The 14,610-nt window shown below is 49.0% G+C and overlaps 1 protein-coding gene across 8 annotated transcripts in view; it reads right to left on the bottom strand.

Annotated features, from left to right (window-relative positions):
- Positions 1-423: 423 nt before the first annotated feature.
- The window catches only part of CAMKK1 (calcium/calmodulin dependent protein kinase kinase 1), a 90,632-nt gene continuing 76,445 nt past the window's right edge, over positions 424-14,610 (bottom strand). For 5 of the 8 annotated variants that reach the window (XM_068210219.1, XM_068210223.1, XM_068210220.1 and 2 more), the window contains exons 12-16: positions 14,083-14,156; positions 9,842-9,929; positions 8,504-8,632; positions 8,111-8,214; positions 5,199-7,061 (exon numbers count right to left, since the gene is read on the bottom strand). In XM_068210219.1, the coding sequence (XP_068066320.1) occupies positions 6,812-7,061; positions 8,111-8,214; positions 8,504-8,632; positions 9,842-9,929; positions 14,083-14,156 (645 nt within the window). In that variant the 3' untranslated portion in view covers positions 5,199-6,811. Of the gene's footprint in view, positions 570-2,948; positions 3,498-5,198; positions 7,062-7,126; positions 7,317-8,110; positions 8,215-8,503; positions 8,633-9,841; positions 9,930-14,082; positions 14,157-14,610 lie in introns of those variants that run through there. The other 3 variants (XM_068210224.1, XM_068210225.1, XM_068210226.1) reach the window with 3 other exon arrangements.

Genomic DNA, 14,610 nt, shown 5'->3' with positions numbered 1-14,610 from the left:
CAGAGGAAAAGGGAAGACAGACACAGGGAGGGACGATGTTCACTCCAACAGCAGGATCTCATCCTCACCTAAGTCACATCCATTCTGCCTTCATCTCCACGCCGGGAGCAGGACTCCTGATGTACACAAGTGCATTAAATAAAACAGTTGCCCTCCCATATAAAACCCGTCTCTAACGCCATTTCCCTACCCCCCACCCGCCCCGATGCTTGAAGTAGCAAAAACACAAGGAAAAAGTCTCTGGGGGGAAATGACCCTTGAGAGGAACACGGCCGCATTCCTCGGGCGAAGCACAAGGCGCGCACGGAGGAGCTCACGGCCGGGGCTGAGGCTGCTGCTGGGCGCTGCTCCGATCCTCCTGCCTGCCTTGTGTGGCTCGCTGCCTTCCTCTGGGCTCGGTCTGGTTCGGTCCCGCCGTGCGGGCCCCGGGCCGGGCGGTGAGGGCGGTGAGGGCGGTGAGGGCGGTGAGGGCGGCCCGCCCGCGGCAGCCGCGCCCTCAGGCCGCGGCCTCGTCCTCGCACACGTCGGGCAGCTCCGGGTCCCTGGCGGCTTCTCTGCTCCCCTGTGTTCTGCGAGGAGAACAAGACATGGTGGGCACACAGCAAGGCGCTTTACAGATCAGCAATGAACCAGCCTGATGTGCTGGTACCGTGTGAGCGCCTCAGCAATAGCCCGGCACGATGCCCTGCAGGGATGTGCAGCTTGTGCCTGCTTGGCCTCTGCTCCCAAAAACTGAGCTCTCCACTTCCCTGAATGCCCTTCTCCACGAGGAGGTATCTGGTTTCAGGGGAAAGTTTTGCAGACCAGCAGCATGGTTTCCAAATTATCTGGTTTGCGTTTGGAGAGCTCTGGCCCACTCTCCTTAAATCTGATTTTTTTATAGAGATCAGAGTGATGGGTTGATCCCACAGCTGCTTCTCCAAAGTGCTGCTGTAAATGGCAGTAAAACAAAATGTTTCTACCCGAACCCAGTTTGTCCTACACAAAAACTGTGTGATTTCAGTTTCTGTGAGCTGGCCTGGTCCCCAAAACAGCAGTCCCCAAAACCTGAGAGCAGCAGCCCTAGAATCTCAGCCAAGGTCACTTCCTTGCACTGCACATACACCACAGTAACTTCAGTCTTTTCCTCCTACTCCTAACTTTTTGATGTTTTCTCATGTAGAAGGCTTGAGCTGTACTGCTTGAGGAGCAGCATCTCCACCCAGGCCAGCCACCCCCAGACAGCGTGTGACTGTCACTGGATGGAGAAAAGGGGACACCTCCAGGTGCCACCCACAGCAAAAACCAATTGCAGGCAGGTGACTTCACCTAAACCACCCATTTCTCCATCCATTTCTCCATCATAAAGATATCCACAACACAAAGGAGGTGATCATCTCCAAGCAATTGTGTCTCCCAGGTGTGTCCAGCCTCGCTCACACCAGTCTGGCTGTGCCACAGAATCATGGAATGGTTTGGGTTGGAAGTAGACCTTGAAGATCACCTTGTTCCACCCCCTGCCGTGTGCAGGGACACCTTCCACTATCCCAGGTTGCTCCAAGCCCCATCCAACCTGGCCTTGGGCACTTGCAGGGATCCAGGGGCAGCCACAGCTGCTCTGGGCACCCTGTGCCAGGGCATTCTGTAGAACCTGCACGGACAAGCCAGCTTGGCAGTGGAGTGTCAGTGCCTGGAGCACAGAGTGTTTGGGGACTCTGTGGGTATTTCCTGGCTAGGAACAACACAAAGTACACACAATTGGCTAACCCAATTTTTGAAGAAACCAGAAATGATCAAAAATCATGTTCCCTTCTCCCTCCACTTCAGCAAAGCCCTGCAGTAAACCTGACCTTGAACTCATGGACCATTTCCCTGCAGGGAAGGCTGAGGAACAGCCCTGTCTTCAGTGCCTGTCACCCTCCTCTTCAAATGACTGATCACCTCATTTAGCTGCAGAGGCTTTGTTCTGCGGCAGCTCAGCACAGCCCAGCTCCCTGTCTGGCACATCCTGCTGGTCCTGCTCCTGTCAGGGCTGTCTTCAACGCTGTCCCACCACTCTGAGCAGCCTCTGCCTCTCCAAACACCTCCATGTCAGGGTGAGAGCACCCTCAGGGTGGCAAACAGCAGCCAAAAAGCTGGGGCTGCCCGTGAAGCAGCAGAGATGCAGTACCAGAGCTCCACGTCTGCACAGGAGCCAGGCTCCTGCTGTGAGGCCTGAGGCTGGATGGGAATCTCCAGTAAGTAACTCTTGCTAAGAAATAAGACTATTTCTCCTACATTTTGTAAGCCACGGGGGAGCAAGGCCTGAGCCTGGTTTGTGCAATTACCCAGGAGAGCACATGGCTGTGGGGGGATCAGAGCCACTGGGGATTCACGCTTGCTCCGTGTTCCACAAGGAATGAGCCTCCCCACACTGCCCTCCCAAACACAGGAGCACGGGACAGGGAGGGTGTGGGACAACCCACACAGCACAAACACACACCCCTGGCAAGGGCTTAATTCCTCCACGGAGTCCCCATTCAGTGCAGGCTGCTCTAGTCCCTTCCTCCCTATGGAAATGAAGCAGCAGGAGGCAGTGGCACCATGTCAGTCCCCGTCTGCCTCTGCCTGCCTTCTCCTGGCTATTTTTGGAGAATCTCTTCAAGTCCTTCCTCACTCAGAGCAGGTGACATCCTGGCTCTGGCCCATCCATTTGTCTCAGAGCAATAAACCAGGCCAGAGTCTCCCAAGTGCTGGAGCTGCTCCCGAAGGTATTTAGAGATGTGTGGTTGTTTCCCAGTCTCTCAGCCCAGATCTTCCAGCCTGGCTGAAGGCTGTGTTCTGCCTAACCACTGGATCCTAGGACTTCCCACTGAGGTGTCTGTAAGCAGCTCATCATGGTTTGCATTAATGTTATTTTGTTATTTAACAGAATTAACTGGACCAACACTTCCTAGAAGGGGCTGTGCAGGTGGCTGGAACAAGTGACCATGTTTTGATGAAGTCCTGGCTGGGGTGGGGTGGTCACATAGAGCAACCAATTTTGGTCCGCCCAGAGCCCTCCCAGTGCTGCACCAGAGGCAGAAGCACAATGGAGTGGTGGAGCATCTGGAGCAGAGATGGCTCCAGCCTTTTCTTTTGCATAACCACTAAATATTAAACTCAAATTACAAAGCTCAGCCTTTCCTGAATTCTGTAGCTATTCCCTCTGCAGATGTGGGGCTGAGCACCACTTCCTGCTAAAACCCAACTGGTTTTTTTTCACCCCTCCGTCCCTAAAAGCAGCTGAAATGCCAAAGAATCACAAATAGAAATAATAATAAAAAGCATACATAAACATTAGTGTCACACACACAGAATGACTGCAGTAAAACTGCTCCTACAGGAAGGAAGGATGGAGCCAAATGCTCTCACTACCACACAAATCACACAGACTTAGGAGGGGACACAGGTTTCTACAGCACCCAGGGGAAACACAGACATGGAATTACCTTAAAGATGGATGCACATATACAGATGTGTTTAAGAGGAATCTGTCCCTGAGAGCAAAACAATGAGACAAAGGAAGAAAGTGATCATGAAGACAATGGCAGCAGGTGAAGGAGCTTGTATTTCTGTGCCTGTCCAGCCTAGAGTGCAGAGTGGAATGGGGATGGAACATCAGCCACATTTACCTAAGGACAGATGAGGACAGGCACTGGTAGCACTTGTACAAACCCTCTCCAGCCCCTTCCACTGCTGAAAGCTCCAGATGGCTCCCAGCACACTGCTGATGTCCAGCTGTGCTGCCCAGGGCACCTCTGGGCTTTTGTGTCCTATCAGCAGCTTGTGCAGCGGGGCAGAGCCCCAGGGGCACTGGGCCCCTCGCTGCTGGTGGTGGGTCATTCCAGAGGAAAGTCCTGTGCCACAGCCCTGTGAGGACACCCATTTGCATGTGGGGCATGGCTCTTCTCACAAAACATGCAGTTCTCTCTTTGGGAGGAGCTGTTTCTGCTCAGACCTGGGCCAGCCACTTTTTTTAACCTCATTTTCCCCCTTGGCTTCCTTGTGCCTAACCTGCATAGATAATATGGCCCTAAGGGCAGTGACCCTTTGGGTCTCTTTTTGGGAAGGCTGGAAACAGGACAGGCTTTTTAAATACCAACTGATCCCCCATGGAGGAGCTGACAACCATATTTCGTCAACAGTATTAGCAGCCATAATGGGAAAGTAAATTTGGTCTGTCAAAACACAGCAATTAATTTGATAGGTAGTGCTTGCAATAAATGAGAGCAATAAAATGTGGTGAAGCCAGTGCTGACTCAATCAGGAGAAATGTGGAGCAGGCAGAAGAAATGCAGCAAACACTGCTACCAGAAATCCAGAACTTAGCTGTGAGTGCTGAACTGGGCTTTAAAAATACTCTGGAGCTGGAAAATTAGAAAAAAATCAGTTGCTTCTGCAGCCACCATTAATGATGGGCTTGAACCTGGCCACGGTCTGCAGGATCTGTAAGACTCCATGAATCACTGCCTCTCCTGGGAGTTCCTGCAGGAAGGGCAGGATCCAGTGACACCTGGCCACTGCCCAGCTGACAGGGGAGGTGACAGCTGGCAGTACCCACACAATTCTAGGTGTGTAAAACAATGACTGCTAAATGGGGCATCATCATTTTAGCTCCCCTCCACCTGCTGAGTGTGCCTGCACTGAACATCTGCCTTTTAAACTGCTCAGTGCTGATAAACAGAGCAATAAATAACAGCCAGGAGAGGATTCGCTTCTTCCAGGTCTAAAGAGTGCTAAAAAAACCCGTTCTGTCCTCCCAGCATTAACTTAAGAACTGTTTCACATCAGTGGTGTCTTAATGGTGTCCTCTAAAGGCATCAAGGCTGCAACAGGAGCCCTGCTGCTACCACAGACATCTGCCCAGAGCATTTCCAGGAACAGAGCCCAGCATGCTGTGTAGGTAATGCAGGGAGAAATTAAAAAAAGATTCAGCCACATGATTTAGTTTCCTCCTCTCCAAATCCCAAGGAGTGAGCTTGAAGGACAGCTCCATTTTAAGAGTCATCAATTAGGCATCAAATAGCAGAAAGCTCTGGTACCAGAGCTCAGCTCACTGCCAGAGGATTTTCTACAGAGTATATCCTCAGAAATGGCACAGATGTAAGATGCTTGAAGCAGCAGTGAATGGGGCTCTGGCAATTTCACATGCAGCCTAATTAAATAAATTGAATGTGAAACTGGAGTGTTCTAATTGCTTTCCTTTTTTCTTCCGTAGAAACACAACAAGTTATTTCCTACCTACAGCCAGAAGGAGATGCAATATTACACAAGCTGACTTATGTCCCTCTAAAGACACTGTCAATGGGACAAGGAGCTTGTGCAGGAGAGCTTGGCAATGTGTGGCTCGTTTTTCTCTCAGCTCCTCCAGGGCAGCCACATGTCCCGAGCACAGTGATGGCTGCAGGCACTGCATTTCTGGCATGTCCCAATTTCGGGGTCCCCTGTCCAGCAACAAGGGTGAGGGACATGCAGAAACTCTGCAGAGCCTTACTACAGGAATATTATCTTCTCCCAAAGCTTTACAGAAATCCAGACTCACTTGAAACTTATTTTAACACAGCTGTAATCATAACATTGGGACTTTATAAGTGTAGCAAGGGTGGTTTTTCCAGGGAACAAGCAATATGAATTAAGAAGTGGATGAGCTTGGTGTCTACTCTGTTTGCCCCTGAGGAGATAACACTGTCATCAAGAGATAACTCACTGAACAATGAATATTTCCCATTTAGCTGTGGTTCACTTGAGATTAAAGTCATTAGATCCAACACATCTATTCAAATTTGAAGTTATTTTCATTAGATTCAGTCAGTAAAATATTTTCCAAAGTTTGAAATAATAATAATCCACATGACTTAAAACGAGTATCCCTGCTGTGGTGTTTAATATACAACACCATTTGTTGGAGAGACTTGGCAAGTATCTTTCTTTTAAACAACAGTTTTGAGATGGGTTTTCAAAGCTCCAGTTGTGCATGAAATAATTTAGGATTAAGTCAATTGTTACTGCCAAAAATTGGCACTGATGACATGAGACTGAGAAACTAAGCACAGGGATTGTGCAGTGGAGAATTGGCACATTCATATTGATTTTGGATATTTCTAAGTGCTCACACAGCTGGGCAGAGGCCAGCCCAGCATGGCTGCAGCTCCATCCCTGGCCTGGCATGGTTTTGTAAACAGAGGGCACCAGACACAGCAGCACAACAGTGGAAATTACACACTGCTTTAAAAATGAACCTTTTAGTCTGTACAAGGAGCCTGAAAACACACAGGTCCAGAATGAGCTGAGGCAGGGAAAGATGCTGGGTTTCAATGAACTGAAAAAAATCTGACTAGCAATTTTAAAAATGAGACAAAAGTGGAGGCTTACGGCCCATCATGAAAGCCTAAGAATATTTTATAGAGGACAAGACCTTGATAATGTGGCTGATCAGGAGTTTCACAGCTACCTGAGATCAAATGAACTTTGTTTTTCCTGAGCAGATACTAAAGCACCCCGCTCCAGGCAGGAACCAGCATCAAGGGTCAAGGAGTTTTCCCACCACCTGGCTGAGTTTTCAAGCATCTCACATGAAGGTAGAAGGGAACAGATCCCTTTTGGAAACAGGCCCAGGGTTACCAGCCTGAAATATCAGTTCAGGCAGGGTTTGAAAAAAAAGTCTGCCTTGCTCCAAGTGACCTGTCTGAGAAGAATAAAATACATTTTTCTTCAAACTTAGTAAATGTTTCCCCATTTCAGAGCAATGCAATGCAGTGACCAGCAGTGATAGTGAAGATACAGGTAGGGACGTGTGTCCAATTAGCAGTAACTAATTTGGAAGGCATTGAGCAAAGAGGAACAAATCAGGGCAAATCCCTTGTGCTAAGATGGCAAAGGAGCTGTGACTGCCATGCTCCAGCTGTGTCCCACAGCAGCACTCATGAGCAGGGTGTTTAAATGCTAAACTGGTGTCTGGCCCTGGACTCCAAGACAAAGTCTTCATTAAGTCTCCAGTAATCAGCTGTGGACCTAGAACATTATCATCCTTAATTGAGCTGAGCCCTGAAATCCCCACACACCTGTGAGAGACAGACAGAGACTCCTCTAATTGTGTTATCAATGGTGCAGTGAGACTCAGCACACCCTCCTGGGACTCTGCTAGGAATGGGACTGGGATTCTGGGTGGGAAGGAAACATTTTGGGACAACACAGCTTTGTTGTCAGCCACAGCATTATAGATCCTGTGGGTGAGAACTTTATATAAAAATAATTGTCCCAGATCAGGCTACTGGTCCAGCTGTTATTTACTGGACTGATGGCCCAGAATCCTGGCTCTGAATGGAATCAGTGACAAAAATGAGGGAGAAAGAGTAACAACCAAGTAAAGGACAGAAGAATTCTCTCCCCATCCCCGTACACACCATCATGGTTAAAAACTGCTGATGATTCTATTAGTCATCAAGATCTCTATTCCCTTTTTAATCTCAATATAGTAATTTATACCCAGCCTCCAAAGTATCCCCTTGTAATGTGTTCCACTATTTCATTAACTGGCAAAAAAACTGTGAAAAAATAATGTGTTCTCAAGGCAAAAAGCAATTTCAAAGTGTTCTGTTTTGTCTGGCCGTGATGTCTCTGCCCAGACTTGGGCCCCAGACCCCAGGTCAAATCCCATAATCTCATTTTGTGTTAAAAAAACCTACATTAACTGCTCATTCGGTACCATTTCTGCTGTCCATAGAAAGAAGAATTAAAGCCTCCAATATATATCCAAACTAGACCCTAATGAAACTTATTTCACTTCACCAATCTCTAATGGATCTTTGATTACAGCATTATAAACTAACAGGTGAAAAAAGAGTCTCAAGTTTAGCACCTTACATGTGTTTAGGCCAAGCCCCTCTTACAGAGAGAACTGCATTTATAAAGGAGTTTTCAGGCTGTAGCAGTACACTGTACTTCAATCTGAGAGGACCCGAGGTAGATTTTATCTCCAGTGTTTGATGCAGAAGGGAGTTTTGTATTTAAATGCTACAGAAAAGATTTGCAAAGTGCTTCCCCCACCCTCCCTCCCCAGAGGCCTTGGCCCTGGCCGTGCTGCAGAGCCAGGCATGGTGTAGGTACCTACATCAGCAGGTTCCCTGGAGCAGACATGGATCTCTCCTCCCGCCTCGTCTGGACCTCAAAGGGGTTCCCAAAGGAGCGTTTCCTCAGCATGGCCTTCACTAGGATCTTTGAGGAAGAGAACAGAGCAGTGAGAACAGCAGGACTGGCACCTGGAAGCTAGTGCAAAGGAGGAACAACAGCTTCTTTAATAATTCAGCTGGCATTTTACAGCACAAAGCAAAGGAACCCAGAGAACAGCCAGGCTGCTGCAGTGGTCAGACACAAGAAGTTCACACCGGGTCAAACGGCCAAGATTTCATGCCAGGAAATCTTGTCCCCTCTCCAAACCTCCTCCAGCAGCTGAAGGCTTCAGCACGGCCCCCTGCTCAGAGGATGTGGTGTGTTTCACACATACCACAGCTGGCAGGCTGGGGATGGTCTTCACAGAGTTCTTGACCTCCTCCTCGGTGACCTCCACCACGGAGCAGTGCTCCTCCTCCAGCGGCAGCGGCTCTGCGCCGCCCCGGCTCAGCCAGGGGTGCACCTGCACGGGGACACACAGCTCTGGCTGGGACAGAAATGGGCACAGGGCTCACTGCTGGCAGCACTGCTCCATCTCCCACTGCCAGAGGTGACTTTAACCAGCCTCCTTGGAAACGGCTGCAGTCTGCCTCAGTGCTGTCACACCTGCTGCCCCCCACCAGCACCGTGGCACCCCCTGAATCAAGTTTGAAACACGTTGACAACCTGAGTTGTCTGGAGCATTTTTATTTTTCGTCTTGCATGCGGCAGAGCAAAGCCCCCTTTTCTTGCTGCCTCTCATGGGATGGTTTCTTGGCTGGGAGCAGGAAGGAAGCCCCGTCTGAGGGCAAGGGCTGAGCACAGTGCCCAGCCTGACAAGTCCTCTGTCAGCATCCAAGGCAAGTCCCCAAGCACACCAGCCAGGGACAAGGGCCAGCACTCAGCTCTGCTCTTCTACCCACAGGCTCTTACAGCGTGCCTGCAAGGGCTGGCAAGTGAAATCCCATAAATACAGCTCCAAACCTGCCTTTGGCCTCCTGGGCATGGAGGGAAGGGATGCCACAATTTTTTCCTGAAGCTCAGCCTTTCTAGTGTCACCTTTGGTGGCAATACTGGTGTTGGCCTGGGACAAAGCAAAGCAGAGCTTGCCCTGTAGAGCATGCTGATGGATCTCTATGGAAATTTTGTGATCCTTCAGCAGATCTAAAGCCTTGGTGAGGGGTGACAGGAGGACAGCAAGCCCACACAAACCCAGAATGAAACCACAACCTGTGAAGCATTGTGCTCTGCCAGGCCTGTTCATTCTTTCTATTATTAAACATCTCCCAAATAACGGTGATAGAAAAAAATGTGCTGCCTTGAGGCCACTGGCCACACAAGAACCAGAGGAAGAACACACATCCAGTCCCTGGAATGCACACCCAACACTGCCAGCCCAGGCTCTGCAGCTAGCAGCTCCCCTGACAATGTTGATTCTCCCAGGGATTCACTGAGATCAGCCAGCTTTTGAGTAATTTTCATTTAAATAAGCAAACAAGAAAGCTTTTGTCAATATTCCCCAAGCAAGAAGCAGTGATGGAGCTGTGGCTGCAAAATGAATGCTCTCCTCCGAGGGAGGGTGCTAGAGACAGCTCCCAAAACAAACACTGGGAAGAGCTCTGCCTCATTAGAAGGTACCAAAGGACATAAAATCAGCTGAGACTAAAAGCTCTAATATCAAGGTCCACCTTACCTTTATTTCAGGGACTGTTATCCTCGTTTCTGGATTTTTATCGAGCATGCGCAGTATCAGCTCCTTGAGCTCCTCGCTTATCTGTGCTCTGAGTGAAGAAAACAGCAGCACACACTTAACAAGGGAGTTGTAAGGGCAGCAATGCACAGTTCTTACTGCAGTTACCTGGTAGAGAATCTGCTGTGCTCAGGGGGTATTTTCTCTGCAAACCTGGCTTGGAAAAAAGGAAGGCACCACAGTCACTGCTGCAGGGCTTGGTTATCCTGTTCTGCCCCCTAACACAGCAGCACATGCTCAAAATGCAGGATGAGGGATCAGGTGAAGGGGTCTAAGGACATTCTTGAAGACAGCACTACATAGGGGAATTTCTGAGGGGAGATTTGGAACAACAAAATGCTCCTGAGAGCAGAACTGGAGTTGAACTCTGTGAATCAAGAGGGGCACAGCTTGATTTGCTGAACCCGCATCATGAGCAACTGTATGCTGGATAAAACGCCCCCATGAGACATTCGAGTTCCCAGCTAAGCTTCCAGGTTGTGTTATTTAAATTGCTTCCAGAACACAGATTGCAGGCAGCCTGTAACTCAGTATTCCCTACCTGCAAAGCTCAGCCTTGGGGTAACAACAGGAAGGAATGAACAAATGCAAATAAGAGAAATACATCTAAATTTTTAACACTATTTCCAAGATCTAAATGTGAGAGCACCTGAACCCAGAAGCCAGTCTATTGGCATGGAGCCCTTGGTCCTGCAGCCCAAAGGCTGCAATGACTCCTGTGGTTAATGATGCAGGAGAAGCCTTTAAAATGTACTAGATCTGAATGATCAAAGTGCTGCTGCAGTAAAATGCCAGCATGTGACTGAATTCTATTAGGCAGTTGAAAGTCTGTGTCACAAATGACTCTTGAAGAATTGTGTTTCTTCATGGAGATGGGACTTAGCAGCACAAAATGTCACTCCCCAGGAAGGCTGGATTTGAGACTGAAAACAATAGTGAGCACCAGGTGCTGTGCTCATCTCCTCTGCAGAGAAGGGAATAAACTATCACAAACCAAAATGAAAACCACATCACAGCAAGGGATATTTCAGTCTGCTGAAAACAGAACTGCTGTTTAATAATTCATGAATATTTTATTGGGACTTTGGCTATGAGATCTTTACAAACAACCACAAGGAAATGCTGCTTGTTCAGAGGCAGAAAAGGGGTTCAGTTTGAAGTCTAAACACTTACAGTTGCATCAAGGCTCTGCTGTACACAGGCAATAGAGCCCAGACAAGGGGAAGAACAGGATTATTCCTCAGAGACTCGGGTGACAATTCCAGTTGGAATGGAAAGAACGGTGCTGCTCCTGAGATGAGCTCCAGAGGAACAGCCATGGGCACTGACAGTGCATTTAGCAGCTCAGAACAAACAGATTCCTTCCAGACACCACACTGATGCAGGTGAGATGGCATTTAAAAAAAAATACTTTAAATCAGTTCTGTGCCAAAGTGTCAACAGCTTTATTTAAAATACATTAACAGAATATAAAGTCACTCAACATTTCTGTGCACCAGATTGATTTCTATGCAACACAGGATTAAAGTCCTAGGGAAAAGCCCCATCAACAGGATCACCAAGTGTCAGGTGGGTTATGGCCAGGTAACAGATCACATCACCCTGTCTCTGGTTTCCCTTCTCTCAGTCTGCAGCACAGTGTGAACACTGTGCCTGGTGGCATTTTTCCTTTGAAAAGCCTGTGCTGTCTGGGATGTCTCACAGCCATGGTCCTGTAAGAGCTCTCAGGAAGATGCCAAGCACAGGGCTCAGCATCCATTCAGGAGGGTTGCCAGCACCCAGATCACTTTACAGGGTGCCTGCAGGTCAGGGAACATTGTCCTGGCCCTCACAGGAGGGACTGGGCAGAGCTGCTGGCTCTGCTGACACATGTTTGAAGAGAAACTTCAGCTTGCTTTTTAGTCATGCCAGGATCCTCAGGGTGTGAGCTAAGCCCATTTGCCTCGTGTCATGGCAAGGACTCAGTGACATGAATGAGAACTCCAGTGCCTTAAATATTTATCCTGGTGTCTCTAAGGGAAGGGACAGGATGGTGACACCGGTACAGTCAGATCCAGCCGTCCTAAAGGTCGTCAGGAAACAGGCAATGAGTTTCCATGGGCTCTCTGCAAACAGGAATGTGCCTTTTGTAGCCATGGTGAAATAGCTTGAAACCAAAATACTCACTATAGAGAGGTGCTAATTCTGTGGGAGGTCAGGGTGGATCCACTCCAGTGAATTCCATGTCTCTGTGGCTGCCTCTAACAAATAGATGTGGTTTGGACAGCTGTCAACACCTAGTAACCTTCAGCTCCCCCAACAACCTAGTCAGGGGTGCAGCTTTTTTTAGACTGGGAGAACAGGTCACTGAGGAATCCACATAAATCATGCAGCCCAATTATGGCTGAAGGAAATGCCTGAATGAAGGAAAAGATCTCAGCACAACCCAGTTAGCCCATTAAATGTTAATAACTTACTGCAGAGGCAGATGGGAACAGTCACTTGTAAGATGACTGCTAACCCAAATACATGGTGGCTGAGGGAGGGGTGGTTGTTTTGCCAGCCTTGAGCAAGGGAGAAAACTGCCAGGGGAACATAAACAGGTTTGGGGTATTTTTGGCTGCAGTGCTGTCAAGACAAAGTCCTGTTCCAGCTGCAGGTGGGGACACAGCAGTGGAGCATGACCAGCCTTTGTGCTCCTAAAGCCTCAAGCCCAGTGACCTGGGCCTGCCAGGATTGCTCCTTGCCCACACTGGGGTCTGTGTGTGCCCTGTAAGAGGGCTGAGCCCCAGGGCCTTGGAGCTGCAGGTGCTGTGCAGGCTCCAGCTGGGCAGAGGGGCTGAGCTGTCTGCAGTGGCTGTGGCTCCTGTCAGTGCAGGGTAATTAATGCAGCCCAAGTGTCTAAAAGAGGGCACTGAGTATCCATCCCCTTCTGTGGAATCAGAAGGAAGTCTGGGACTGCCAAGGTAGAGGCCCAGCCCTTTACTGTAATGTGAAAATTCAGTGAGCATCTCACAGAAGATGCCACAGATGTTGGGTACATGCACACACCACAGGCTGCCTGACAACATCCCTCCCTTCCCCCCTAACACCACACGTGCCTTTCGTTAGAGATTTCATTTGTGCCTGCTCCAAATCAAGTAACTTTATCTACAAATTTTGATTGGAATGAGCAATTAGGTCAAGAATTCTTTGCCTGACTACTGTGTGGATTTGGGAAGGAAAACAAAGAGTCCAGCTCTGGCTAATTCATCTGTCAGGAACCAGGGGAAACAAATTCTTCACCAACTGGAAGCTGAAGGAAATGCTGAGGAGTGGCCAACACTTGAAGCTACAGGAATGGTGACCATGGAGCCAGCATCCCTGAGCACACAGGGAGTGCCACCCCCTCCTGCCAGACAGACCACAGGCACTCATCAGCTCAGTACTGGGCCTCCACTGCTCAAATGCCACCTGAGTGGCCTTGGCTTGTCCCTGCTCTGCTGAGGACACGCTGTGACCACAGCTGGCCTTCCCACCTCACCACCCCAGCACTGCCACTGTGCCCCACGGGGGGTTCCTTCCCTGACCAAAGCAGGGTGGGAGCAGACCCTCCATAGGTCACAGGTGAATTAATTCCTGGTTTTTTCATAACTGCCAGTTTTTTTTTTCCTCTCTGCCAGTGCAAAAGACAAACTCATGTTTTCCTGGGGTGTGCTGGAGGAGTGGGATTTGCTGAGCTGTGGTTGCACATCTTAGGCCAAGCATCCTTCCATCAGACACTTCCCCTGGCTCCAAGGGAAGTCCACAGGAGAGGGATGTGTTTACTCAGACCAAGACCAAGGTTTATCACCACATTGCTTTTGAAAATGAATACATTAAATCATTCTGCTGGCTGCTGCACGAGGAGACAGAAAACCCCAACCAAACCATGCATCCAGCATCTCCAAGAGTCAAGTAGGTGGGGCAGAACTTCCTCAATCCTGGAATCCCTTCACTTCCAAAGAGCCATTTCCTTTAGTCCCTGTCTGCACAACAAGGACAGAGGAAGAGCAGAAGCACTTTGAACACCTCAACACCAGCACAAAACCCACGTGAAGGGCCCAGGAGAACACAGAACACCTCACCCACTCATGCCCATCCTCCCGTGGTGACCACTGTGCCACACAGAGGATAATGCTGAAAACAGAGCTTTAGTTTGCAGCAGCTGAGTAAAGTTTACTCACTCTTCTGGGAACTCCACAGGCTTGGTCTTGATCCTGTTATGAAGACCCAGAATATATTCATCTATAAAAGGGCACTGTAAAACAAACAAAGAGATTTTCCAGTTGTCCAAGATCCTGGCATCACTCAGGCATTTGTCATTCATGTAACACCAAGTACAACCTCTGCACTCCCTGGATTTTACACAGAGATGGGAATAAATTTAATCTCCCCACACACAATAAATCGATTCATCCCTCATTAAAAAATAAATTCAGAAGAACAGCAGAGGCATCTAGGGAATACATAACTGGACTGGAATACCCTCCTTCATCCAGCCTGCCAGGTGACCTTGAACTGCCTCTGTCACCTCCCCTGGCCACTTCTCACCCAGAGCTGGATGCCTGGTGCCTGCGTGGTGGGATCTGCAGAGGTCAGAGGTTCAGGTTCGTTCCTGCTCATACCTGCTGTGCTGCTCATCCTGGCACAGCACGGGTGGGACATGGGCAACTGGCCACAGGGGAGGGAAAAGCCTTGACAGGACATGGAGT

The sequence above is a fragment of the Anomalospiza imberbis genome, chromosome 20 (assembly GCF_031753505.1).
Source record: "Anomalospiza imberbis isolate Cuckoo-Finch-1a 21T00152 chromosome 20, ASM3175350v1, whole genome shotgun sequence".
Classification (NCBI taxonomy): domain Eukaryota; kingdom Metazoa; phylum Chordata; class Aves; order Passeriformes; family Viduidae; genus Anomalospiza; species Anomalospiza imberbis.
Note: the sequence above shows the minus strand (reverse complement) of the source record. Positions and strands in the feature narration are given on the sequence as shown.